General features: G+C 47.1%; 1 protein-coding gene across 9 annotated transcripts in view; it reads right to left on the bottom strand.

Moving 5' to 3' along the window:
- Positions 1-27,255, bottom strand: part of SCN5A (sodium voltage-gated channel alpha subunit 5) — a 109,382-nt gene that overhangs the window by 15,133 nt on the left and 66,994 nt on the right. For 7 of the 9 annotated variants that reach the window (XM_082413717.1, XM_082413711.1, XM_082413710.1 and 4 more), the window contains 7 exons: positions 26,459-26,899; positions 24,878-25,039; positions 22,091-22,211; positions 21,024-21,178; positions 6,350-6,523; positions 2,503-2,625; positions 385-666 (listed from right to left, as the gene is read on the bottom strand). In XM_082413717.1, the coding sequence (XP_082269843.1) occupies positions 385-666; positions 2,503-2,625; positions 6,350-6,523; positions 21,024-21,178; positions 22,091-22,211; positions 24,878-25,039; positions 26,459-26,899 (1,458 nt within the window). The remainder of the gene's footprint in view (positions 1-384; positions 667-2,502; positions 2,626-6,349; positions 6,524-21,023; positions 21,179-22,090; positions 22,212-24,877; positions 25,040-26,458; positions 26,900-27,255) is intronic. The other 2 variants (XM_082413714.1, XM_082413712.1) reach the window with 1 other exon arrangement.

Genomic DNA, 27,255 nt, shown 5'->3' with positions numbered 1-27,255 from the left:
CTACCTTTTATAACAGAGGGGTGGCCAGAGTCACAATTCTGCTAATAGTTCAGTCCCTGGGTGTCTATGGTCATTCACTTGCAATCTGTGCCTTCGTACTGCCAAACTGACTGCTGTCTGGGGAGCTGCTTCTGCCGTAGTGCTGAAGCCCCATGTCATACTTGGAGAATGTAGCATCTTCCTTAGAATGGAAAATCTGGGGCCTTCCCAAGCAGCCAAGAATTCCCTGGAGAATCCTAAGCCTCCTTTGGGCAACATGATCCTATCGTGAGGATCCAGAGTGGCCCCGCTGTCCCTCTCCTGTCCACAGCACGGGGGAAGGTGCCTGTTGCTGGACAGCCAGTGGGAGGAAGGAAGGCTCTCCCCCCCACCCACAGGACTTACCACCTGCAGAAGGGCCAGGTACCCGGCCCCCACGTTGTCAAAGTTGACTTTCACCTTGGTCCAGTACAATTCGCCAGTCACATTGAAAGACACACAGTCACTCTTGTTGTTCACGATGGTGTAGTTCAAGGGCAGGTCTCCCTCAGTCTGGTTGATGCATCTCCCAAACTTTCCCGCGAAGAGGTTCACGCCCATGATGCTGAAGATGAGCCAGAAGATGAGGCAGACGAGGAGGACGTTCATGATGGAGGGGATGGCGCCCACCAGGGCATTGACCACAACCTCAAGTGGGCAGAGAAGAGGCTCAGTTCCTGGGGGTGCCCAGAACACACACCCTTTTCAAGACCCCCAACCTACTGAACCTCCTGGGTATAGGTCCCTATGGGGGTGGGGAACAGTTCCTGTCCCCAGTGAAGGGGAACCCATGGCTGGAAGCTCTGGCAGGCAGTGAGGGGAGTGAGAGAGAACACACACGCCTTTTGCTTCGCACCCTAAAGTCTGACACAGCTCAGAACATCTGCCTTTCCCTTCTTGGCTCTGCCCAGAATCCATGACCATCAAACTTAATTTTCAGCAGGGTCTCTGCTGGATGAGTATGCCACAAGTCTGATGAGAAAGGGCCTCTGAAGATACACTCTCTGAGCTAAGCTTCTGGTTTCCTTTGGGGTTGCTGCTACCAGGATGGATGGGTGTTCTCCTGTAAAGTGTGCCCAGGGGACCTCCGGGTGGCATGTCTGGAGGGTGCTCTGACAGACCTCTCATGCTGCGGCGGGAGCAGGGCTGTCAGGGCGGGTGGTGTGCGCGCTCCCTGTGCCTCTGCCCTCCCCAGGGAGGGGCTCTCTGACCCCATGGGGCCATGGCCCCATGCTCTTCATTTAAACTCACAGCACCCAGGAGAAGTATCCTTGGCAAAAATAACTGGAGACTCCACTCCAGTGAGGGACCTAGTTCTCAGCTGTCTGTGAGCCAGGAACATGTTTGCCACACAGACTAGGAGCGGAGCTGGTGTGGGGCTGGGCAGTGGATATGGTAATGCTGACACACACAAAGGAGGGGGTCGGTCCGTGGCCCCCCAGCAGGCATGATGAACCTGGGAACAGGGTGGAAAACCAACTCTCCCGTTTGCCCTTCTCTGGCTCTGTGGCCAGCAGCCACAGCAGAGGCATTCCTGGCAACTAGTGTCTCCCCCATGTCCCCTTGTCCCAGAACAAAATGTCCTTGCTCCCAAAGAGACATTTAACTTAGGTCGGATTATTCACTTGTGAATGGCTTCCCACCAGAAATAAGCAGTTTGTTTCTCCATGGATTGGGGGTGTGAGCAAAGTTCAAAACCATCAACCAAATTGGGGCTGTGTAATGGTGCCTGCTGGGTCAGTGAGAGACACACAGACGTGTCTGCTAAAGTCACAATAGAACTGTGCACATTTTGTAAAAACAAGAAACAAAAAAAACCCCACACACAAACACATGGGTTTGTTTTCTTGCTATATAAAATTGATAATGTTTTTTCTTGGTGGGCTTTTCAATATGCCTTATATGTGCGCATTCTTTGGTAAAATTTCGTGACTTGAAAAAAACGCAGAGGGCTCTGCACTTAGAAAATAGTGCCAAAGAGTTTACTAAGCAAATGCAAACTGCTCTCTGATGATGAGAATACAGCTGGCTCCTTCCTTGCTTCCTTCATCCTCCCTAGCACTGCCCTACTGCCTATCACAGACAGAGGGAAGGCAGCCTGTGATGGCCACAAGGCAGGGGACAGGGAAGGAAACATGGAGCCGGGGCACACACAGACACGAGGCCCTGCTGGAGAGCAGAAGCCGAAGGGGCCCTGGGCCGGTGGGGCTGGCTGCAGCTGAGACACCTGTGCCCCAGGCCTCACTTCCGCTCCATTATCCAGGGCTCTCTGGCCCTCGTGGAGCCCACAGGGCTGGGGGTGTCAGGCCTGGGGGGAGGTTCTCACAGCTCTCATCTCCGAGTGCCACCAAGCCCAGCTGTGCTTCCTGGAGATCCTGCACATGCTCCCACCGGGTCAGAGCCGCCTGGACAGCAAGTGGGCCTGCGGGTCCCCTTCATGGAGCCACCTCCCACTGCCCCTGTGGGAAGAGCCACCCCTCTTACCCTCATGCCCTCAAATCGTGACAGGGCTCGCAGGGGTCGGAGCGCACGCAAGGTCCGCAGTGACTTGATGGGGCCCATCTCAGCAAAGCCCAGTGCGTTGGCCACCAGGCTGATCAGCGAGACCTGTGGGAGGCAGGGTGGGAGTGGAGCCATGGGGACAGCTCGAGACAGTGGCAGGGCTCCTGGCCCACCAGAAACAGGCTGGGTGTGAGAGAGCCAGCAGGCCTTCCTGTGTCCAGTCTTTCTGATTCCCGGCTGGATCGTCTCCACAGGCTGTCCTGCGTTGGGCCAGCCTTCCAGCGGCCCAAGAGGCTGGGGGCGAGCCCAAGCATGTCCCAGCTTTCAGACCTTCACCGAGGGCCTGCTGTGTGCACTTCACACACACACACACACACACACACACACGTCTGTAATAGCCGCACTCACCCCAGGACTTGGAATGCACCTCCCAATGCTACAGATGAGAAAACTGAGTTCCAAAGCCACCCGCTAGTGTGGAGGAGCAGGGCCACAAAGCCTGGGCTTTAGGTCCCATGTGCTTTCCTTCAAGTCAGATTCTTGGGCCTGCCCCGTCCCTGCCCCAAAGTAGACTCTCTGGGGAAGAAGGACTGTCCTGAGTTGAGTATGAGCAGACAGACAATCCTGGGGCATTTCCCCAAAGCTGGACCTCACAACATTCTGCCGTCTTCAAAGAAGGGAAGCTCAGATGGAGCCCCTGAGGACTGTTCTCTGCTCTCTGCTTTCTCTGCCCCGCCCTCACCGGGGCATTTCCACCCAGCGGATTTTATCCTTCTAAAGTTCCAGGGGCATCCAATCCCTTCTTATGTCACTGCTGGCCGGTGATCACAGGTTAGAAGTGGCCTCCTGCCTGACCTCGCCGGCAATCACCATTACCACCACCCTAGCTCTGAGGGCAGCCTGACGGTGGCGAGGGGCCGCAGGCGGGGCCCTGACTCCCGGACCCTCCTCCCAGGCTTGGAAGCAGCAGGTTGGGAGAAGGCTGGGCAGAGGGGCTTGGAAGAGGAAGACTCCCAGCATGGACTTCTGTGCTGTCCCCACTCGGGAGAGGATGAGGGGCATCTCTCAGGGACTTGCTGCTGAGGGCAGCCAGGTCCGGCCAGTCTCCCCACCTAGCTCCCAGCAGGCCAGCCTTGTCTGTTGCTTCCAAAGCTCGCCCTGCCTGCTCCACCCAATCTCAGTTCATGGCAACTCCATCCTTCCAGCTGCTCAGGCCACAAGCCTTGGCATCATCCCTGCCTTCTCTCTGTCTCTCACACCCTACATCCAACCCATCAGGATTTCCTGTTGGCTCTGCCTTCAAAATATGTCAGAAGTCCAACTATTTCTCAAGGCTTCCACTGCCACCATCCTGGCCAAGCCGCCATCATCTCTCCCCTGGATCACTTCCACAACCTCCCACCCTTCTCCCTGCCTCCACTCCCCTCCCCCACCACCCTGACAGGGTGATTCTTTCATAACATGAGTCAGATGATGTCGCTCTTCTGTCCAGAGCCCTTCAACGCCTCCCCATTTCATTCTAAATAAAGGCCCATGGTTTTCAAAGGCTGCATCCGTTCTACCCCATGCAGTCTGGCCTCATCTCCTGCACTTCCCTTCCCCACTCCTCTGCTGCAGCCACTCTGGCCTCCCTGCGGTTCCTCAAGTATCCCAGGCACCCTCCTACCATAGGACCTTTGCACTGCTGTTCCAACCTCTGGAATGTTCTGCAGACATCTGCCTGGCTAACCCCAACTTCCTTCAAATGTCATCACAGTGAGCCCACTCTGGCCAGCCTGTTTAACGTTCTAATCTCTATCTTTCTTTCTCCCTGAGTCCTGGCCCTCCTAACCCCCTTCCCTCTCTACTTCCTTTTCTCCATGTGTATACATCACCAGCGTGATATAAAGCTGGCTCACGTATTATGTTTCTGGTTCACAGTCACCTTCCTGCGTGCAGGCAGGGGTTTTGTCTGTTTTGTTCCCCAAGATCCCCAGCATCTACAATAGCACCCACATACAGTAGATGCTCAATAGTATCGAAAAAATGCATGAATTGAACATGGAAACATCCTTTTCCAGACCTTGAGGCCTGAAGTCCACCATTTCCATGAAGTGTGGGGATAGGGGGGCATGGCCAGTGTCTGGAAAGCTGGATTCCAGCACGCACTTCCTTCTCCTTGACCTTGGGCCAGGCCCTTCTCTGCTGTGAGCCTCAGTTTCCTTCTCCACAGGCTAATTCTCCAATTTTGAAAATTCCAGGCCCTTAGGCCTGGCCTCAGCGGAATTCCCCAAGGTGGCAGGTGGTGGGAGGTGGGTGGGCTTCCCCAGAAGTCTTTGCAAACTCTATCTGGCCTGCCCTGGGGGAGTCCCAAAAAGCTGCAGGAACAGCTGGGTGAGGGGGCCTCAGGGCAGAGCTGCCAGGATCCCAGGCCTTCCCCCGGCCCTTTGGCAAGGAGGCCTCAGGGGTCCTCTCCCTCATCTCAGGGAGGCTCTGAGGCCTCCAGACTGTAAGCGCATCTTGAGCTCCCCCCGTCTCTGCCACCCCAGCACCTCTCACCCCAGCATTAGCATCAGCCACTTGGGGTGATGAAAGAGGCCTGGGCTGGAGTCCCAGCAATGTGGATCTATGTCTCCACACATACTCTAGCCCACGGAGCCATTCAAGTTTGTCCTCCCACCCAGGCCTGGACCCTGGCCAGGCCCACTGGCAGCTGAGCCCCTCCCTTTAGCCTCTGGGCCCGAAGTGGGGACCAAGCACAGGCCTAAACTCTTCTATAACTATAGGAAGGATAGCCCCTGCTGGTGGGCAGAGCTACGAGTGTCTTCTGGAAAGCTCTCCCCAGCCTGCAGATCCTGACCCACATCCTGTTGTGCGAGACCCACCACAACCAGATGATGAGTCCTCGCCTGAGCCCTTCGCCGTGTTCCCTCTGCCCTTAGGGAGCACAGATCCAAGGCTGCCCCGCATCCTGAGTCTCAATTCTCACCCCGCCGTGGCTACTCTCCCACTTGACTGTGCTCAGGAGCCCCACAAGAGCCTGCACTCACCCTGCTTGGTACCCAGCAGTGTCCAGGGGCCTGGGGAACTGTGGGGCAGGGGCCTCCCATTCCATCTGCCAACTGGGTGCTCAGGGGACATGCCAACCTCCTGCCCCAGGCCCCCTGGGCACATCGGAGGTCAGGCAAGCCCTGCCAGCTGCCTGATCACCCAGGGCAGCCACCTGGAACCCCTCAGCCAGCGTTCATGCTTTCCTCTTTCTCACAGGTGACTCCACCCCCTCTCATCCTCCCCAGGTGGTACCTTCTACCTGAGCCAGGAGGATCTCCTGCCTGCCCAGCACCCTTTCCCCAATCCCGTGCCCTCTGGCCTTTGGCTCACTCCATCTCCTATACAACACCTCCTCTGTGTGTGGACATGTAGGCTCTTAACCGGTCATCTGTGTAGTGGGCCTGACAGACACTTCACAAGGTGCCGTGGTGAGGGCTGCAATACGGGCTCATCGCTCCCCCTTCTGGACGTCCTGAGAGGGTGGGACCCCACTCCTGCCCTGGCTCACACCGCTGCCAGAACTGCACTTCACTATCCCCCATGGTGAGTATAGTTTCTCCCAGAAGCCTAGGTTTCCCTGTGTCCCCAGTCGGGGGTTCTGATGGCAGAGCCCAGGTCTCCCCTCTGTGACCCCGGACTCAGGCTTCCTGCCCCTTTGCCCACCCCGTGGCACAGCCAAGATGCTCCACTTCGTCCTGCTGACTCCCGCTTCCCTGTCCTTCTGTCCCTCGGCCTCAGCTCCTTCTCACACTGGCAACGGGCGCCCCCCTCCTCTCTTCCCTTCAGGGGCCACACTTACGTCCACAATGAGGAAATCGAGCCAGCACCAGGCATTGGTGAAGTACTTCTTGAAGCCATAGGCCACCCACTTGAGCAGCATCTCCAGCACGAAGATGTAGGTGAACATCTTGTCGGCATACTCCAGCAGGACCTTGATGGTCTTCCGCTCCTCCAGGTAGATGTCCTCGAAGGCCTGCAGACCAGGGTAGACAAGGCAGACATGATATCCTGACCCAGCCAGTCCCACCCCGCACAAGCCTTCATCTCTGACAGTATCTGCTGCCCAGGAGGGCGGGGCAGAGGGGAGCCACGTCGTGGAGGGGATTCCTGAGTGTGTCCTCTGAGCCGCATGCGCACCATTGCTGGGTTAGGAAATGATGTTATGTGGTGTGTGGACAACAAGGCAGAATGTGTAGTGAGAATGCTTCTTCCTTCACTTTAAAGAGCAAGTCTCAGTTCAGTGCTAGTGCACTGTTAAGACCTCTCTAAAACAGCTCAAGGCCTGCTGCTAGAAACAGCATACACTTTCCCCACCCCCTCTACTCCACTGTGTTTTTACTCAATTTACTTTGGCAATTACCTTTTTCATAGGAAACAATATTGGTTTCCAATGACAACGATCATTCAAAGTTGCCCTTGAAAATAAATTTATTTAAACAAACAAAACACCAGTGAATGTTCATCTAAGGCAAAATTTTAAAGAAATGATAGTAAAGGCAGTTTGTAGATATGAAGATTAGGAAACACAGGACTAGATGAAGTCAAACCTCCTGCAATCCTCAGCATCTGGGAGTCAACGTTCCTAAAATGCTAGAAGTTGTCAGTCTTTCCCCACCTCCTCACTGCTGCCTCAACCCAAATCCCCGAGCCAACAGAGAGACTCAGATGGCCCCGGCTGCCCTCTTCTAACTCCAGGCTTCTGATCTGTACCTACCCCTCCTAAGTTACCTTCCCCTATCCAGAATGTGCTCTGAGGCTCCCAGTCTAGGCAACTGAATGCGTCACTGAGGGCCCCAGGGAGCTGCCTCCACCTGTCGCTCTGGGCCTCCCTGTCTGACTGCAGGGCATCTGTGAGCTACAGTGATCCAGGGGGCCGGTGCTGTCAGCAGTCAGATTAGCAGACCACATAGCTAATCTGGTCCATGTAGATATGACAACAGGATAATTCAGGCCCCAAAATGGACTTTGGGAGTTGTTCAAGACAGAAAGTAGGCCTGTTTTTTTCTGATTATAAAAATGTATGCCTCCTATAAAAAATGAAATAATACAGATATTATAAAAAAGAGAATAAACAACAACAAAAAAACCAAACAACCCAATCAAAAAATGGGCAGAAGACCTAAATAGACATTTCTCTAAAGAAGACATACAGATGGCCAATAGGCACATGAAAAGATGCTCAACACTGCTAATTATTAGAGAAATGCAAATCAAAACTACAATGAGGTACCACCTCACACTGGTCAGAATGGCCGTAATTAAAAAGTCCACAAATAACAAATGCTGGAGAGGGTGTGGAGAAAAGGGAATGCTCATACACTGTTGGTGGGAATGTAAGTTGGTGCAGCCACTGTGGAAAATAATACAGAGGTTCCTCAGAAAACTAAAAATAGAATTACCATATGATTCAACAATCCCACTTCTGGGTGTATATCCAGACAAAACTATAATTCAAAAAGACACATGCATCCCCTATGTTCATAGCAGCACTATTCACAATAGCCAAGACATGGAAACAACCTAAATGTCCATCAACAGAGGAATGGATAAAGAAGATGTGGTACATATGTACAATGGAATACTACTCAGCCATAAAAAAGAATGAAATCAGTCCATTTGCAGCAACATAGATGCAACTAGAGACTATCATACCAAGTGAAGTAAGTCAGAAAGAGAAAGACAAATATATGATATCACTTTTATGTGGAAACTGAAATATTACACAAATGAACCTATCTATGAAACAGAAACAGAATCACAGACATAGAGAACAGACTGGTGGTTGCCAAGGTGGGGGGATGGGTTGGGAGAGGGAGGGAGTAGGAGGTTGGGGTTAGCAGATGTAGGCTTTTATATACAGAATGGATAAACAACAAGGTCCTACTGTACAGCATAGAGAACTATATTCAATATCCTATGATAAACCATGATGGAAAAGAATATAAAAAAAAGAATGTATATATATGTATAACTGAATCACTTTGCTGCACAGCAGAAATTAACACAACATTGTAAATCACTATACTTCAATTAAAAATATTGATTAAAAAAAAGAGAATAAAAGGCATCTCCAATTTTATGACACTAAAGTAACCTCTGCTAACATTTAGGTGAACATTCTTTCAACCCTCACTATTTGTGTGTATATATTTGAGTGCACGATTTTATAAATAGGCTAAAATATTTTGCTTTGAAATTTCTTTTTCCATGAAACAATCTTTTGTGAACATTTACCTACTAAGTAATGTGAATACATACAAGATCTATCATTCTTTTTAAAGGCTGCATAATATTTCATTATTTGCATATACTACTGTTAACTTAGCCATTGTTTCCAATTTATCCCTAGTAGAAACAACATTGCAATGAGCACAGTGTCTGATTATCTTGAGCATAAATTTCTAGAATTGAGGTGCCAGGTCAAAGTTATACTTTTGGTACAGATTAGGAACAGGACCTCCAAAAGGGGACACCAATTTGAGACTTCTTCCACAGTGCATGAAGGTGGCTCTTTCCCCACCACCCACACTGGTGCAGTTTCTCCTTTGTCACATTTCCCAGCCTAATGAATGAAATTTGTTTTGTTACATTTTAATTTATCTTATTACTAGTGATACTGACATCATTTCCTTGGATATTTGCAGTGTTCTCTTTATAAATTGCCTGTTCATGTCCTTTACCTATTTTTTCACTTGATGGTCTGGTTTATTTGGGGACATTAACTCTTTGTTTTATATACTTTATCCTAGTTCTGTGCCTTTAAATCTTGTTTACTTTTGTTTACCGTACTGAAGTTCTATACTTTACTTTCACTTATTATTATATCATTTAATATATTTATATCATTTGTTATGATTTTCATTTAGTAAAACCTTTGGCATCATGTTAAGAAAGTCCTTGCCAGAGACTTCCTGAACAAAATGGCAGAGTAGAAGGACTTGAGCTCATCGCCTCTCATGAAAACACCAAAATTACAACTAACTGCTGAACAACCATCGACAAAAAAAGATGGGAAACTACCAAAAAAGATACTCTACATCCAAAGACAAAGAAGAAGCCACAACGAGATGGTAAGAAGGGCACTTTTGTGATACAATCAAATCCCATACATGCCAGGTGGATGACATACAAACTGGAAAATAATTATATCGCAGAGGTTCTCCCACAGGAGTAAGAGTTCTGAATCCCACATCAGGTTCCCCCAGCCTTGGGGTCTAGCATTGGGAGGAGGAGCCCCCAGAGCATTTGGCTTTGAAGGCCAGTGGATCTTGAGTACAGGAGCTCCACGGGACTGGAGGAAACACAGACTCCACTCTTGGAGGGTGCACACAAGGTTTCATGTGCACTGGGACCCAGGGCAAAGCAGTGACACCATAGGAGCCTGGGCCAGACCTACCTGTGGGTCTTGGAGGGTATCCTGAGGAGGCAAGTGCTGCCTGTGGTTCACTGTGGGGGCAAGGACACTGGTGGCAGAGGCCCCAAGGAATGTTCATCAGCATGAGCTCTCCCAAAGGTCAACATTTTGGCACTGAGACCTGGCCCAGCACAGCATCCTGCAGGCTCCAGTGCTGGGAAGCCTCAGGCCAAACAACCAACGGGGTGGGAACAGAGCCCCACCCATCAGCAGACAGGCTGGCTAAAGATGTCCTGAGCTAACAGCTGCCCTTGACACACCCCTGCCCACCAGAGGGACAAGACTCAGCTCCACCCACCAGTGGGCAGGCACCAGTCCCTGCCACCAGGAAGCCTGCACAAGGCCCTGGACCAACTGCACCCACCAGGGGGCAAACACTGCAAGTGAGAGGAGCTACAATCCTGCAGCCTGAGCAATGGAGACCACAAACACAGAAAGTCAGACAAAATGAGATGGCGGAGAAATATCTTCCAGATGAAGGAACAAGATAAAACCCCAGAAGAACAAATAAGTGAAGTGGATATAGGAAATATACCTGAAAAAGAACTCAGAGTAATGAAAGTAAAGATGATCCAAGATCTTGGACAAAGAATGGAGGCACAGACTGAGAAGATACAAGAAATGTTCAACAAGGAGCTAGAAGATTTAAAGAACAAAGAGATGAACAATACAATAATGGAAATGAAAAATACACTAGAAGGAATCAATTGAAGAATAAATGAGGCAGAAGAACAAATAAGTGAGCTGGAAGACAGAATGGTGGAAATCACTGCTGTGGAAGAGAATAAAGAAAAAAGAATGAAAAGAAATGAAGACAGTTTAAGAGACCTCTAGGACAACATTAAACATACCAACATTACAAGGATCTCAGAAGGAGAAGAGAGAGAGAAAGCGCCTGAGAAAACATTTGAAGAGATAACAGCTGAAAACTTCCCTAACATGGGGAAGGAAACAGTCACCCACGTCCAGGAAGCACAGAGAGTCCCATACAGGATAAACCCAAGGAGGAACACTCCAAGACACATATTAATCAAACAGACAAAAGTTAAATACAAAGAAAAAATATAAGAGCAACAAGGGAAAAGCAACAAATAACAAACAAGGGAATCCCCATAAGGTTATCAGCTGATTTTTCAGCAGAAACTATGCAGGCCAGAAGGGAGTGGCATGATATGTTTAAAGTGATGAAAGGGAAAAACCTACAACCAAGAATACTCTACCTAGCAAGGCTCTCATTCAGATTCAATGGAAAAATCAAAAGCTTCACAGACAAGCAAAAGCTAAGAGAATTCAGCACCACCAAACCACCTTTACAACAAATGCTAAAGGAACTTCTCTAGGTGCAAAAGAAAAGGCCACAACTAGAAACAAGAAAATTAAAAATGGGAAAGCTCACTGGTAAAAGCAAACATGCAGTAAAGGTAAGAAATCATCCACACACAAATATGACATCAAAACCAGCAATTGTGAGAAGAGGAGAGTACAAATGCAGGATATTGGAAATGCATTTGAAATTAAGAGACCAGAAACTTAAAACAACCTTGTATATATACAGACTGCTATATCAAAACCTCATGGGAACCACAAATCAAAAATCTACAATGGATACACACCCGAAAAAGAAAAAGGAATCCAAACACAACATTAAAGATAGTCATCAAATCACAAGAGGAGAAAACAAAAGAGGAAGGGAAGAAAAAAGACCTAAAAAAACAAAACAAAAATAATGAACAAAATGGCAATAAGAACATACATATTAATAATTATCTTAAATGTAAAAAGATTAAACGCTCCAACTAAAAGACACAGACTGCCTGAATGGATACAAAAACAAGACCCGTATATATGCTGTCTACAAGAGACCCATTTCAGATCTAGGGACACATACAGACTGAAAGTGAGGGGATAGAAAAAGGTATTCCATGCAAATGGAAATCAAAAGAACGCTGGAGTAGCAATACTCATATCAGACAAAATAGACTTTAAAATAAAGACTGTTAAAAGAGACAAAGAAGGACACAAAAAAATGATCAAGGGATCAATCCAAGAAGAAGATATAACAATTGTTAAGTATATATGCACCCAAAATATATACTTACAAAAAATAGGAGCACCCCAATATATAAGGCAAATACTAACAGCCATAAAAGGAAAAATCAACAGTAACACAACAATAGTGGGGGACTTTAACACCCTACTTTCATCAATGGACGGATCATCCAGACAGAAGATCAATAAGGAAACACAGGCCTTAAATGATACATTAGACCAGATAGACTTAACCGATATTTATAGAGCCTTCCATCCAGAAGCAGCAGAATACACATTCTTCTCAAGTGTACATGGAATATTCTCCAGGACTGACCATATGCTGGGCCACAAAGTGAGTCTCAGTAAATTTAAGAAAATTGGAATCATATCAAGCATCTTTTCCAAACAAAACGCTATGAGATTAGAAATCAACTACAAGAAAAAAACTGTAAAAAACACAAACATGTGGAGGCTAAACAATATGCTACTAAACAACCAATGGATCACTGGAGAAATCAAGGAGGACATCAAAAAATACCTAGAGACAAATGAAAATGAAAGCACAATGATCCAAAACCTATGGGACATGGCAAAAGCAGTTCTAAGAGGAAGGTTTATAGCAATACAATCTTACCTCAGGAAACAAGAAAAATCACAAATAAACAACCTAATCTTACACCTAAAGCAACTAGAGAAGAACAAACAAAACCCAAAGTTAGTAGAAGGAAAGAAATCATAAAGATCAGAGCAGAAATAAAATAGAAACAAAGAAAACAGTAGAAAAGATCAATGAAACTAAAAGCTGGTTCTTTGAAAAGATAAACAAAATTGATAAACCTTTAGCCAGGTTTCATCAAGGGAAAAAAAGGGAGAGGACTCAAATCAATAACATTGGAAATGAAATGAAAAAAAAAAGAGAAGTTACAATGGACACCACAGAAATACAAAGGATCATAAGCGACTACTACAAGCAACTATATGCCAATAAAATGGACAACTTGGAAAAAGTGGACAAATTCTTAGAAAGGTACAATCTTCCAAGACTGAACCAGGAAGAAATAGAAAATGTGAACAGACCAATCACAAGTAATGAAATTGAAACTGTGATTAAAAAACTTCCAACAAACAAAAGTCCAGGACCAGATGGCTTCACAGGTGAATTCTATCAAACATTTAGAGAAGAATTAACACCTATCCTACTGAGACTATTTCAAACAATTGCAGAGGATAAAACACTCCCAAACTCATTCTATGAGGCCACCATTACCCTGATATCCAAAACATATGAAGATACCACAAAAAAAGAAAATTACAGGCAAATATCACTGATGAACATAGATACAAAAATCCTCAGCAAAATATTAGCAAAGCAAATCCAACAATATATTAAAAGGATCATACCCCATGATCAAGTGGGATTTATCCCAGGGGTGCAAGGATTTTTCAATATCCACAAATCAATCAGTGTGATACACCACATCAACAAATTGAAGAATAAAAACCATATGATCATCTCAACAGATGCAGAAAACGCTTTTGACAAAATTCAACACCCGTTTATGATAAAAACTCTCCAGAACATGGGCATAGAGGGAACCTACCTCAACATAATAAAGTACATATATGACAAGCCCACAGCTAACATCATACTCAGTGGTGAAAAGCTGAAAACATTCCCTCTAAGATCAGGAACAAGGCAAGGATGTCCACTCTTGCCACTTTTATTCAACATAGTTTTGGAAGTCCTAGATACAGCAATCAGAGAAGAAAAAGAAATAAAAGGAAATCAAAGTGGAAAAGGAGAAGTAAAACTGTTACTGTTTGCAGATGACATGATACTATACATAGAAAATCCTAAAAATGCTACCAGAAAACTACTAGAGCTCATCAGTGAATTTGGTAAAGTTGCAGGATCTAAAATTAATATGCAGAAATCTGTTGCATTTCTATACACTAACAATGAAAGATCAGAAAGAGAAATTAAGGAAACAATCCCATTTACTATCATCTCAAAAAGAATAAAATACCTAAGAATAAACCTACCTAAGGAGGCAAAAGACCTGTACTCCAAAAACTATAAGACACTGATGAAAGAAATCGAAGATGACACAAACAGATGTCCTTGGATTGGAAGAATCAATATTGTCAAAATGACTATACCACCCAAGGTACTCTACAGATTTAATGCAATCCTTATGAAATTACCAATGTTATTTATTGCAGAACTAGAAAAAATTTTTAAAAATTTGTATAGAAACACAAAAGACGCTGAATAGCCAAAGCAATCTTGAGAAAGAAAAACGGAGCTGGAGGAATCAGGTTCCCTGACTTCAGACTATACTACAAAGCTACAGTAATCAAAGCAGTATGGTACTGGCAAAAAAATAAAAATATAGATCAATGGAACAGGATAGAAAGCCCAGAAATAAGCCCACATACCTGCAGTCAATTAATCTACGACAAAGGAGCCAATACTATACAATGGAGAAAAGACAGTCTCTTCAATAAGTGGTGATGGGAACACTGGACAGCTACATGTAAAAGGATGAAATTGTAACATTCTCTAACAAACACCATACACAAAAATAAACTCAAAGTGGATTAAAGACCTAAATGTTAGATCAAATACTATAAACTCTTAGAAGAAAACATGGGCAGAACTCTCTTTGACATAAATTGCAACAATATCTTTCTGGATCCACCTTCTAGAGTAATGAAAATAAAAACAAACACAAGCAAATGGGACCTAATTATACTCAAAAGCTTTTGCACAGCAAAGGAAACCATAAACAAAACAAAAAAGGCAATCCACAAAATGGGAGAAAATATTTGCAAACAAAGTGACCAATAATGGATTAATCTCTAAAATACACAAAGAGCTCATGCAGCTCAGTATCAAAAAAATAAACTCCCCAATCAAAAATGGGCAGAAGATCTAAATAGACACTTTTCCAAAGAAGACATACAGATGGCAAAATGCACATGAAAGGATGCTCAACATTACTAATTATTAGGAAATGCAAATCAAAACTACAATGAGGTATCACCTCACACCAGTCAGAATGGCCATCATCAAAAAGTCTATGAACAGTAAGTGCTGGAGAGGGTGTGGAGAAAAGGGAACCCTCCTACACTGTTGGTGGGAATGTAAATTGGTACAACCACTATGGAGAACAGTATGGAGGTTCCTTAAAAAGTAAAAATAGAACTACCATATGATCCAGCAATCCCACTCCTGGGCATATATCTGGAGAAAACCATAATTCAAAAAGATGCATGCACCCCAGTGTTCATTGCAGCACTATTTACAACAGCCAACACATGGAAGTAACCTAAATGTCCATCGACAGAGGAATGAATAAAGAAGATGTGATACATATGTTCAACGGAATATTACTCAGCCATAAAAAAGAATGAAATAATGCCATTGCAGCAACATGGATGGACCTGGGGATTATCATAGTGAGTGAAATCAGACAGAGAAAGACAAATATCATATGATATCACTTATATGTGGAATCTAAAAAAAATGATATAAATGAACATATTTACAAAATAGAAACAGACTCACAGACATGAAAAAACAAACTTGTGGTTGCCAAAGGGGAAAGGTTGCAGGGGTGGGGGAGGGATAAATTAGGAGTTTGGGATTGACATATACACACTACTATATATAAAATAGATAATCAACAAGGGCCTATTGTATAGCACAGGGAACTCTACTCAATATTCTGTAATAACCTATATGGGAAAAGAATCTGAAAAAGAATGGATATACGTATATTTATAACTGAATCACTTTGCTGTACATCTGAAACGAACACAACATTGTAAATCAACTATACTCCAATATAGCATAAAAATTTAATTAAAAAAAGACTATAGGGACTTCCCTGGTGGTCCAGTGGGCAAGACTCTGTGCTCCCAATGCAGGGGGCCTGGGTTGGATCCCTGGTCCAGGAACTAGATCCTGAATGCATACCACAACTAAGAGTCTGCATGTTGCAACTAAGAGTCCATGTGCCACAACTGAGAAGTCCGCGTGCCGCAACTAAAGATCCCGCATGCCACAACAAAGATCCTGTGTGCCACACCTAAGACGTGGTGCAGCCAAAAATAAATGAATGAATGAATGAATGAATAACATTTTTAAATGTATAAAAAAATTTAAAAGAATACAAAAAATTTAAAAATGAGGTACATATGAAAAAAAAAGAAAAGAAAAAAGCAAAAAGAAAGCCCTTGCCTATTCCAAGGCTAGAAAATAAATGATCTTCCTTTTCCTTTTCCTTTCTTCCTTCCTTCCTTCCTTCCTCCCTCCCTCCCTTCCTTCCTTCCTTTCTCGTTTCATTGTTTTATATTACAATTTTAAAAATCTAATATATTTTGGTTGGAGCAAATATATATTTTAATATTTTTTTCATAGTGACTAGTCAAGTGCCCTAACACTTTATTAAAGAACCCACTTTAAATCCACAGAGTAGAAGTCAACACTATCATCTACCACATTTCTATATTTGCTTAAATGTATTTCCAACCTCGGTGTGGTTCTACTGCTCTCTTGGTCTATTCCTGAATTAGTGTCATATGAATTTTCCTGGCCATTTTTCATAATCTTTAAGATAAACTTAAGCAATGTTTTGTCAAATTCCCTTTAAAATGTTAGAAATTTATTACTGCCTTGAGTTTAATAACTCATTAGTTTTAGGAACTAATACAGTCTTTCTGCCCAAGACCAGAGTATATTTATAGTATGTTTATCTGTTTGTCTTCTTTTACACTCCTTAGGCAAGTTTAATAGTTTTCTTCATGTACCTCTTATACATTCCATGTTATATTCATTCCCAATTATTTTATGGCTACAATGCCTGGCATGTAAGGACTATTGGAGAAATGTTACTTGTGACTAAGTGGTTTCTGTTAGTATAAAACAACAGCAACAATTATTTGTATATTTGTTTTATAATTGGCCATATAATGTTTTTAATAGGTTTTAAAATTTTTCTAAGCAATCACTATCTACAAGTAATGATATATTTCTATTATTTTAAACTCATTTTATACTTGACTATATTAACTTAAATTCTTCTGTTTTTCTGATTTTTATACTGTATGTTTAATTTTCTTGATTAATTGCACTGGCTAGTACTTCAAGATTATTATTAAATAATGAAAAACAGCTAAAAGGTAGTTAAATCATCCTTTTCTTATTCCTGACTTTAATAAAAATGTTTCTAGTGCTTTACTACTAATGATGATGGAAGAAGTTAATTTGAAAGTAAGTTTTTCATTAAGTAAAGGAAATATATTTTATTTCTACTCTTACCAAAGTTTTAAAACTCAGGCATTCATTGAGACAATTATATGGTTTTTCATCTTTGTCTGACTCATATAAATAGATTTCCTAGTAGGGCATCATTCTGACTTTTTAGGATATACCAAGCTATGACTCATTTAGTCTTTCAAATATTTTACTGGATCCTATTTGCATGTATTTTAAGAATTTTGCATCACTATTCACTAGTATAGAGTATGAAAACTGGTCTGTGGTTTTACTTCTGGTATACTTAAGGTTTTAAAAATCAGCACTATTTAGCTTTCATAAAAAGAATTTGTAGATTTTCCATCTTTGTTCATACCCTAGAAGATTTTAAATAGGATTGAAATTATTTTCTTCTTTGAGAATACGAAAGAATCCACTCTTGGAGATGTAAGAGATTAGACCTAGTGGTTTATTTGATTGTTTTAATTTTTGAAGGAATCAGCTTTGGAAATTTTATCAGACTTACTATTTATTTTCTAATTCATTAATTTGTGTTTTTATTTTATTAATTACTTCCTTTGCTTTATTTAAAAATTTTTTTTTACATTTGTTTATTTATTTTATTTATTTTTGGCTGTGTTGGGTCTTCGTTGCTGCACAAGGGGTTTTCTCTAGTTGCGGTGAGCGGGGGGCTACTCTTGCGGTGAGCAGGCTTCTCACTGTGGTGGCTTCTCTTGTTGCTGAGCACAGGCTCTAGGCACGTGGGCTTCAGTAGTTGTGGCACATGGGCTCAGCAGTTGTGGCTCAGGGGTTCTAGAGCACAGGCTCAGTAGCTGTGGTGCATGGGCTTCGTTGCTCCATGGCATGTGGGATCTTCCTGGACCAGGGTTCGAACCCATGTCCCTTGCATTGGCAGGCGGTTTCTTAACCACTGCACCACCAGGGAAGTCCCTCCTTTGCTTTCTTTAAGATTATTTTGTTGTTGTATTTCTAATTTCTTGAGTTAATGAATTTATTCTTTCTATTTAACAATGAAAATGGTTAAGTCTATTAATTTTACTCATTACAGCTTTGGCTGCATCCCACATGCAGTATTACTGATATTGTTATTTTCTAGTTTCTTTCCCCCTCTCCCAAGTCAAAGTTTTTTCTATACCTCTATTTTTCCTTTCTTATTTTTCTAGATTTCAGGTGGACAAAACTGATTGAACTGTAATCTTTGATTTATGACACACTGTCATCTTTGGTCCGTGAATAGTCTCTATTTATTTGCTTACTTATTAATATAACAAACACCCATGAACCCACCATGAAACTATTTTCTGTTTGATCCAAAGTTTAAGAATAACTTTTACATTTCTAAGGGTTTGTTTTTAATCTTTCTATTTTTGCTACACTTAGCAGTCTTCTTATCTGTAAAACAGTGCCTATCTCACAGGGTTATTATGAGAATTAAATGTATTAATGTTTGTAAAATGTTACAACAGGGCCTGGCACATAGTCAGTACTATTTAAGTGTTAGCTATTATTTTTATTATTATGTTAGATCAAATTTATTAACTATACATATTTTTTACATATCTCATTGTCTTGTTCTTTCTACTTGATTTGTCAAGTGCTAATAGAAGTGTGGTAAAATCTCACTGTACTACTGCACTGTTGCCACTTTTTTTCTGATTTTGCTTTGTATAAGTGCTATGAAATCCCAAGCAAATATATTCATAATAGTTGTATTTTTATTATAGGTTGGACCCTCTTTGTTTTATCTCAATTTTTACCTAGAATTCAACCTTGTTTAACATTAACAAACAAAAACACTCTGATTTTTGTTGTCATTGTGTGCATTTGTCTGCTATATCTTATTATTTCCTTTTACTATTTCTGAGTCACAGTGTTTCAGATTTGTCATTTGAGAACACATAGCTGAAGATTTTTTTTCTTCAGTCCATTTAGAGTCCTTTTCTTTTAAAAGATGAATTTTATCCAGTTACATTTACTATTAAAACAGATGCTTGATCTTGCCTTTGCCATATTGTTTCCTGATTTAATGCGTCCTTGTTCCTTTTTTCCACCTATCTTTTGCTGTAAAATCTCTGTGTTCTTAAAAAATTTTTCCCTTCAGGAATTTCAAAGTGATACATAATCTGCTTTCTGTTAAACAAGTTTATAACTTTAAATAACACACTCCGACTTCTTTTTCTCTGTATATCATTGATGTGTGTGTGTGTCTTTTTTTTTTTACAGTGCTTGGCTCTCTACCCTGATGAGATTCACCATTCGCCTGCCAAAACTCCTCCTCACTTATGTTAGGCTGAGCTTTTCCTCCACAGCCCAGACTAAATGGCTCTGGCTGCCCTTGTTTGTAGCTGTTTAAAAACAAAACTCGTTAACATATTGTCAAATCCTCCTTCTCTGAAGCCTACAGATATTTGGCTCTAGCTGCTGATGGTAAAACAGCATGTAGCCTGCAAGCCATGGCTCCAGGCCCACTCTGGAACAGGGGCAGGGCAGTACAGGGTGGGATGGGAGGCCCAGAAGTTTAGAAGTGATAGCTGCAATGTCTCCCTATGGCCTGCCCCAACAGGAGGCAGCATGTGCTGGAGGCAAACAGCCTGGGATCAGAGTGGCCCTCTCCCTCTCTATAGTCCAAAGCATTCCTTGTTAGTTGCTCACCCATGGGGTTCTAATCTCCTCAACAATATCAGGTGCTTGCTCCCTCTGGGCTAGGAAAGTTTCTGTTTGTTCTGATCACCCCTCTCTCTGCCCACCAGCACCTTTCACAACCCTCTCCAGGGCTGTTCCATCTCCTAGAAGGGCTCTGAGAAATGAGTAAGGTGCTTGGGAGCCAGAGAGGGCATCCCTGGAGGGCCTCACTGCTCCTCCCGGTCTCACCAAACCTCCCTATTTTCCATAGTCCAGTTCCATCTGCTTCCTCCAGGGAGTCTTCCTGATTGCTCCAGTTCCCCCTGACCTCCCATCACCCTGAGTCATCTACTCCATTCTTACTCAACTCTATCTCGAGCTGATCTCTGACTATCTCAAACCTGCTGAATCTGATTTCTCCAACTAGACTGGGAGCCCCTGAGGCCAGAGCCAGAGTTTCTTCCTCCTATTGCTCCTCCATGGCTCACAGGACCAGTAGATACAACCAGAGCTTAGTAAAGATCTATTGAACAAATGGAAAGTCAAGACAAAGGACTCGGAATCTGACTCTCTTGGCTCAAATGCCACATCTGCTGCTTGTGAGTGGTGGGGCTTTGGGTGAGTTACTTAGTGTTTCTACAAAGGGTTGCTATGGGGATTAAATGTGATAATGTGTGAACTACATAGCTTGGCCTCTAGCCCTAGAAGACATGGAATGAGTGGAGCTACCAGTGTAATATCAGCCTGCATTGTTAATTGCATTGAACCAGTCTGACGGAGTGTCTGATGCTGTGTGCAGGTGGGTGTGTCATCAGGGCTTGGGTGTAGGTGACTGGTGACCTGCGACCTATGCCAGCCGTGCACTGTGATCTGGGCAAATCACTTCCCCTTGTGGAAGAAGGAGTCCTGGAGAGATGACCTCTGTGAGCCCTTTCTGCTCTGACCTCCATATGTGCTGTGGGTGTTGACAGTTTATGAGTTGGTCCTGATCTGAGGCCCTGGGGGAATGCATTTTCAACAGAGGCTCCGCCCCAGTTTCTGACCTGGTTTTCCAGCTGGAGATCTCCTTTCTCTCCCTCCCCTCCTCCTCCATACCTCCCTGCCCAATCCCCAGGAGGGTACCAGCGCTCCACTGCTGAGCAGGATCATGAAGATGATGAACGTCTCAAACCAGCTGTGCTCCACGATGTGGTAGCAGGTCTTGCGCAGTCTCCACCAGACCTTCCCTGGGGCCTGCGTGGTGTCCACGGTGCAGCAGGGACAGCGCCGGACACAGCCTTTGGGGGAGGGAGAGGAGTCAGACCCAGTCCAGGACCTGCAAATGCCCACATCTGATGGCAGAAAGTTGAATGGTTGAAAGAATGACTGAAAGAGGTTACAATGATGGGTCATGAACTGGGCAACATGGTGGGTGGGGCCACGGCAGGGGGTGGGTGGCAGGGAGGGGTGACTGTGAGTGCTGCCCGCAGGAGCCCACACTCAGCAGGTACCCTATGGATAGGCTGGATGGACTAGGCAACCAGTAAGTAGATGAAGGGCCTGGCAGTTCTGGGCAGGGGCAAGGCTGGGGTTGGGATGAGCTCCAGCTTGTCCTGCGCTCATCTGGGAAACTCTCCCCCTGGGGGAATGTACCAGAACCCCCTGGGGTGCTGTGTCCCTGGCCTTTCTCCATGTTTGCAGTTTCTGAGCGTTGGGAAGGGCAGACTCCTCACTGATAGCCCCAAACGGTGTGCCACATGGAGGGCAAACCCTCATTTTATCCCCAGCGGCCCTCCGAATATACCATGGATTCATAAAAGCTCTAGATGCCAATCACCAGCACAGCCACATGCCACACCCACCTTGAATATTTACAGAGGGCCTACTATATGCCAGGTGCCGTGCCAGGGCCTGAGGGAACAGGGGGAATTAGATCCAGTCCTTGCCGCTGTGGGGACACCTGGTCATGCTACCATCCCACAAACGCAGCCGACCCACAGCTGCCTGCCCAGCACGTCACAGGCATACTTGCCATGACTCATGTCACAGGCAGGTGGAGGGGCCCCCAGGGTCTCGAAGAATGGGGGAAAAATGGCAGGCACCCAGGTCAGAGTGGGGTGCAACATGGCCCTCTACCCCCAGGAGCTGCAGGTCCTCCTGCCCTGGTGGGCAGGACTGAGGCTGGGCCAGAGGCCCACCCAGGGCAGTACCTTTAGTGAAGCAGTCCTCTGGATCCTTGATGTCCTCTCCGAGGTCGGGGACCTGCTCCAGGAGGTCAGCAGTGTTGGTCATGTCTGCTGTGCTCCCCTCAGAATAACTGTTCTCATGCGTCTGTGGGCAGGACCGTGGGGTGGGGTGGGTGAGGGCATGAGTGTGGGCCGTGTAGCAGCCTCCAGCCTCAGGCCCAGAGTCTGGGGGAGCCTGGGGCTCCCAGAGTGGAGGTGACCAGACTATCCTCCATTGCACACCTGGGGAATCTGAGCCCGGGTGGATGGGAACCTGCCATGAAGGTCACCTAGCCTGGACCTTAGGGCTCCTGAGTTTGTGATTCTGGTCTACTGGTGTCTAGGGCAGGGTACAGGGGGTCGGGGGAGGGTTCTCAGAAAACCCTGGGAATGGGGAAGGCATCCAGGTGGAAGTAAAACAGACATGGGGTGCAACAGGGACACCCACTGGGACATGGACACATAGTGGCAGCTCGGCACACACAGAGGAAACAGGCATGCCACACCCAGAACAGAGTCAGAGCCAGGATCATGGGCACGCACAGGTACCAGGTCAGACATGCAAAGAACAGGCCAGCAACCCAGCCCACATTTCTCACTCAATTCATGTGGGTGCTGGTGTGATGCACAGAGCCTGGAACAAGAGTGAGAAGGTGCTGCAAGCTTTCCTGCCCGGCTGTGCAGGGTTCTGCTGCCCTGAGCCCGCATAACTTGATTATAGAGAGGTGTGTGCAGGTGCCCTTATGAGTGTCTGTGTGTGTCACATGTGGGCTGCCAGTGTATAGGGATGTTGTAGTTCTGCCCACTTCCCCTCTTTGGGCCAGTGCACCCATCTCCAGCTGCCATGAATACTGTTTAGCCAGCCCCTTTTCCAGAAAGGTGTCTTTAGCCAGGGACCTTCAATCCCTGGAAATGGCTTGGTGGTTACATCGAAGCCAGGGGTGGCTGATGCCTAGTGACCCACTGATATGGAGGACACCAGGCTGAGGCTGGAATCCAGCCAGCGTGCCATCTGGAGCTGCTTCTTTTGCCTCATCCTGCTTCTCTCACTTCCTTATGGGTCTCTCCTGAGGGCACTCCCTCAACGAAACATTAGCACAGGAAGCCAGGCTCCAGCTCTGCTTCTAGGAGCCCACCTTAATGATAAGTATGGTGGGGAAGGGGGTTCCGTAAAGGAAGGGCAGCCTTCATTTGCTTCAGATCACGTCTACATCCCCCAGTGCAACTGGCCAGCCTCATGCCACTCAAGCTCCACTCCACTTAGGGGCGAGCTGGTTTGAGTTCTTGGGCAGCCTCTGCTCTCAAAGTTGCCTTCTTTTGCCTTCCTTCCACTACTCACTCCACCGCTGTCTCAAAGTCCTCTTTAACCTTGAGGTTTGTGATAAGGAAGGGCTAGATCCTGGTGAGAATGCAGAGAGTGCTCCTGGGTGCAGGGTGGTCTCCCATGGCTTTGAGGGTCATGCCCTTCTCCCAGCTTCGTTGAGAGGCACTGAGCTGGGAAAGGCACAGTCAGAGGTCTTCATGCAGCTTTTCTTTTCAGACACTGGAGCTGTCATGCGGGAGGACAAGTTCTCAGAATCCCGCTGCAGGTGAGATGAGGGGTCCTTCTCCCAGGAAAGCCCCAGCCCACCTCGCTCTCCCTCGTTCCCACCGTGACCTGATTTGAAGAGGTGATGAAGTTACAAAACTCGTTCAAAGGTCAATGTTCTAGTACAGGAGCCCCTTCTGTCCGTGACCTTCTGCTCCTCCTATGTCTTCCTGTTCCCACAAGCCTTGGTGTGTCAGACCCTCCAGGGGGAGAAGTGTGACCTGCACAGTCAGGATGATGATTCCACCAGGCCCTCGTGCTTGCAAACTGGCCATGATCATAAAGCCTCCAGTGGGCCCATCTCATGAAAGGAACAAGGCAAAGGAGAAATATCCTGTTGGAGCAAGTCACAGCTGCCGGACTGAGGGCCGAGGTCAGGCAGCAGTTCAAGGGCCCCTGAGTGCTGTATCTGAACATATGACCTCCATCTTCCTTGGTGCTTGGCAGAGCCGGGGTGGGGTGTAGTCAGCTGTGCCACAGTCCAGTTAGCTCAGGGGCTGCAAACTCAAATGCTTACAGGGCCAGGTAGGTGATGGAATGAGGGCAGGCAGGTGGGAACTGGCAAACCAGAGCGCTCTAGCCAGTGTCAAGGAGGCGGCAGTTACCACTCGTCTCCAGCAGGGCGGCTCTTCTTGCAATTTTCTTTTTCAAGAGAAGCCAGAAATGCAGATTTTTTTACATAAAAGCTTCTGGGTTTACATGTTGGTAGCAAATTCAAATTAAAACCCTTTTGTGTCCTGAAGCCCTCCGGCAGGCCTTGTGTTTGCTGCCTCTGCTTTTGTCCAGGTGAGAAGCAGCTGGTGGCTCGTGTGCCGAGAACTTGTTCTCAGAGCTCCCCACAGTCCCCTGGGATGGGCTGATTCACAAGACAAACATGTGCCAACAGGACCAAAGCACAGGAACCGAGTGAGGAGGGGGTGAACAAGCAGAAGTTTGGGGTTAGTCCTGCATCATGGTCCTGAGGGGCTGCTTCCAGAATTTCCCCATGGCTCTGGGCCCCAAGCCGTGTCTCCCCTATCAGGACAGGGCTGCCCATGCTCCCCTCTGCAGACGGGTCTCCCACACTGGCTGTGACGGCGGCTGTGGTTCCCAGCAGCAAATGCAGGCCTGTGCCCAGGGCCTCTCACGGCCTCTAGTCCCAGCAGCAGTGCCCCACCGGCTTCAGGGACAAAGGTGTGCATTACCTCACTGCACCCTGGGGCTGGGGCCTCTGTTCTCCGCTGCTGCCGCAAGTCTGCCTGAGCTGCACTGGCCTCGGCCCCAGAGGAGGTGGTCTCTGACACCTGGCTCCAGGGCCTGGGCTCCGGGAGGGCCTCTGGGCTGCCAGACACAGGTTGGGGTTCCTGCTGAAGAGACGCCCCAGCCCATGAGCTACCAGGTCGGAGTATTTCTAGGACCCTGGCTCTGCTTCAGGCCCTGCCCATGCAGCGGGCCACTGCCTCCTGCCCTCTTCATGAGGTCTCATCTCACTGAAGACCCCTCCCTCGGGCGTCCTGAGGCTGAAGGAGGCTCCTGATAGGTTCGGGCAAAGGGCCTAAGGCTACACAAATCTCCCCCTCCTCCCACTCCTTGAAGGGTACAGCTGGGCTATGATGCCCAGGTCCCAGATGCTGGCAACTCTACTTAGGAAGGACATGCTGACTTTCCCCAGGAGTTCCCATGGCACCCCAGCTTGCTTGCTTGCTTGCTTGTGTGCCCGCACGTGTGCGTGCACACACACACACACACACACACACTGGCCCCAGGGAGCCAGGGCCAACAGGCTCAAGAGAAGGAAAGGAGGAGGAAAAGGAGGGGCAGGCAGAATTCCACTCCTGTGCTGGGAGCCTCTTGGAGCTAATTGGAAGCTGTGGTCCTGGCAACGCCAACGCTCCCCCTCCCCCAACCGACACTGTGGCTGTCCCGCAACCCGAGTGAAAGGGCAGAAGCTGGCCTCTGGGACCACAGGGAGGCAGGAGGATGTGGAATCAAGCCTGGAGCCTCAGATCAAATTCCATGCAAGGGAACAGCTGCTCTTCTCAGCCAGACCCACCCAGTGCAGGCCCTGAGGAAGCGGCCAGGATGGGCCCAACGAAACAGAGAGAACCAGTCCTCGCTGTTTGACCTGAGACCTAGGGAGAAGCCATCTGAGCCTGGCTCAGGCCATGAGAAAACTGAGGGAGCTGGGGTGGCGGCGAGGGTACCATCCCGTTTGTCCAGACTCTAGTCCTAAGTGTTAAAAATAACAGGTTGGGAGATAAGATAGTGCTGTCTCTGACACCTGCCATCTTAGGGATGTTTATTTTTAAATCTCAGAACTAGCCCTGGGCCTGGGAGGAGGGGAAGGGGCAGTGGGGAGGTCTGGAGGCCACATTCCTCCCTCACCAAGACATTCCACCTTGTTAGTCCTGGAGGTGACAAGGTCAGGGCAGGGTCTGGGGGCCAGGTGTTCTAGCTCTGTCCTAGACGCATGAGGAACTCCTAGCAAGTCTCTCTCTCGCTGTGCCTCAGTTTCCCTTTCTGTACAATTAGCTGCCCGTGACCAGCCAGGGGACGAATGGTGGACAGCAGTCCTTCCCAAGACGCCCTCCTGGGCTGGGCTGGGCTGGGAAGAGAGGGTTGAGAGCTGGTTTCAGCACGCCTCCATGAGGCTGGTTTTCGGGGGATGGCCTGTCTTCTCCCTCCAGGCCACACCTGCTGGGGCAGATGCTCTGAGTGAGGCTGGGTCCCCTGGACAGTAGGTGCTGCGCACACGGTGCGGGGATGGGGTAGGGGATGGGGCTCACCTGCTTGCTGGACTCTTCCTCTGTGCTCAGGCTGTTCTCCTCATCCTCCTCTTGGTCATCCGTGTCTGACTCGGCCACGGCGATGGGCACACACACGGGCTCCGGATCCCCGGGTGTGCCCTGGCCTGGCCGTTGGCCTTCCTCAAACCGTGTCTCCTTGCGGGCTGGCAGCGCCTTCTCTGTCTCTGGGGGTGGTGGGGGGCTGGAGGTGGTGATGCAGCCGGGCAACTGGCCCTGCGTGGCGAGGGCCGCAGGCTTCTGAGCCCGCCGCTGCAGAAGCCCACAGCAGAAGTCCCAGGTGGTCCGCTTGATGAAGCGCAGGCCCCGCTGGATGCGGGCCAGGGCCAGCTGGAGGTTATTCATCTCCCCGTCCTCGTCAGGGGCTGTGAGGTTGTCTGCACTGAAGGAGCTGAGCAGCAAAGCCAGGAAGAGGTTCAGGACCTGCGGAGATAATGCCGTGCCCTGGGTGCTCAGCCTCGGGGCTATGATGAGCACTGCCAGAGGCAAACAGCTCGAGGCTTAAACCCTGGGCCCTAGGCTCTCATCCTAACCCCCATACTCCTGAATATAGAGAGTTTGGCTATAAAAGGAAAGACAAATTCTCATCCTGAGGTAGGCGATAGGCCCCAGGCTGAGCAGCTGCAGCTGGTCTCCTGCTGATGCTTCAGTTGGGATACCAGCGGGAGCATTGGGCCCTGACTGGGTGCATTCTCATGGATTTCCTGGCCCGACACATGCTCAGAGAAGGTCCTCAGTCTAGGGAAAGGAGAAAAGGAGGGAGAAGACGCCAGCTGGAA

Source organism: Balaenoptera physalus, assembly GCF_965194825.1.
Source record: "Balaenoptera physalus genome assembly, chromosome: 11".
Classification (NCBI taxonomy): Eukaryota; Metazoa; Chordata; class Mammalia; order Artiodactyla; family Balaenopteridae; genus Balaenoptera; species Balaenoptera physalus.
The sequence above is the reverse complement of the archived record's forward strand: the minus strand, read 5'-3'. Positions and strand labels throughout refer to the sequence as shown.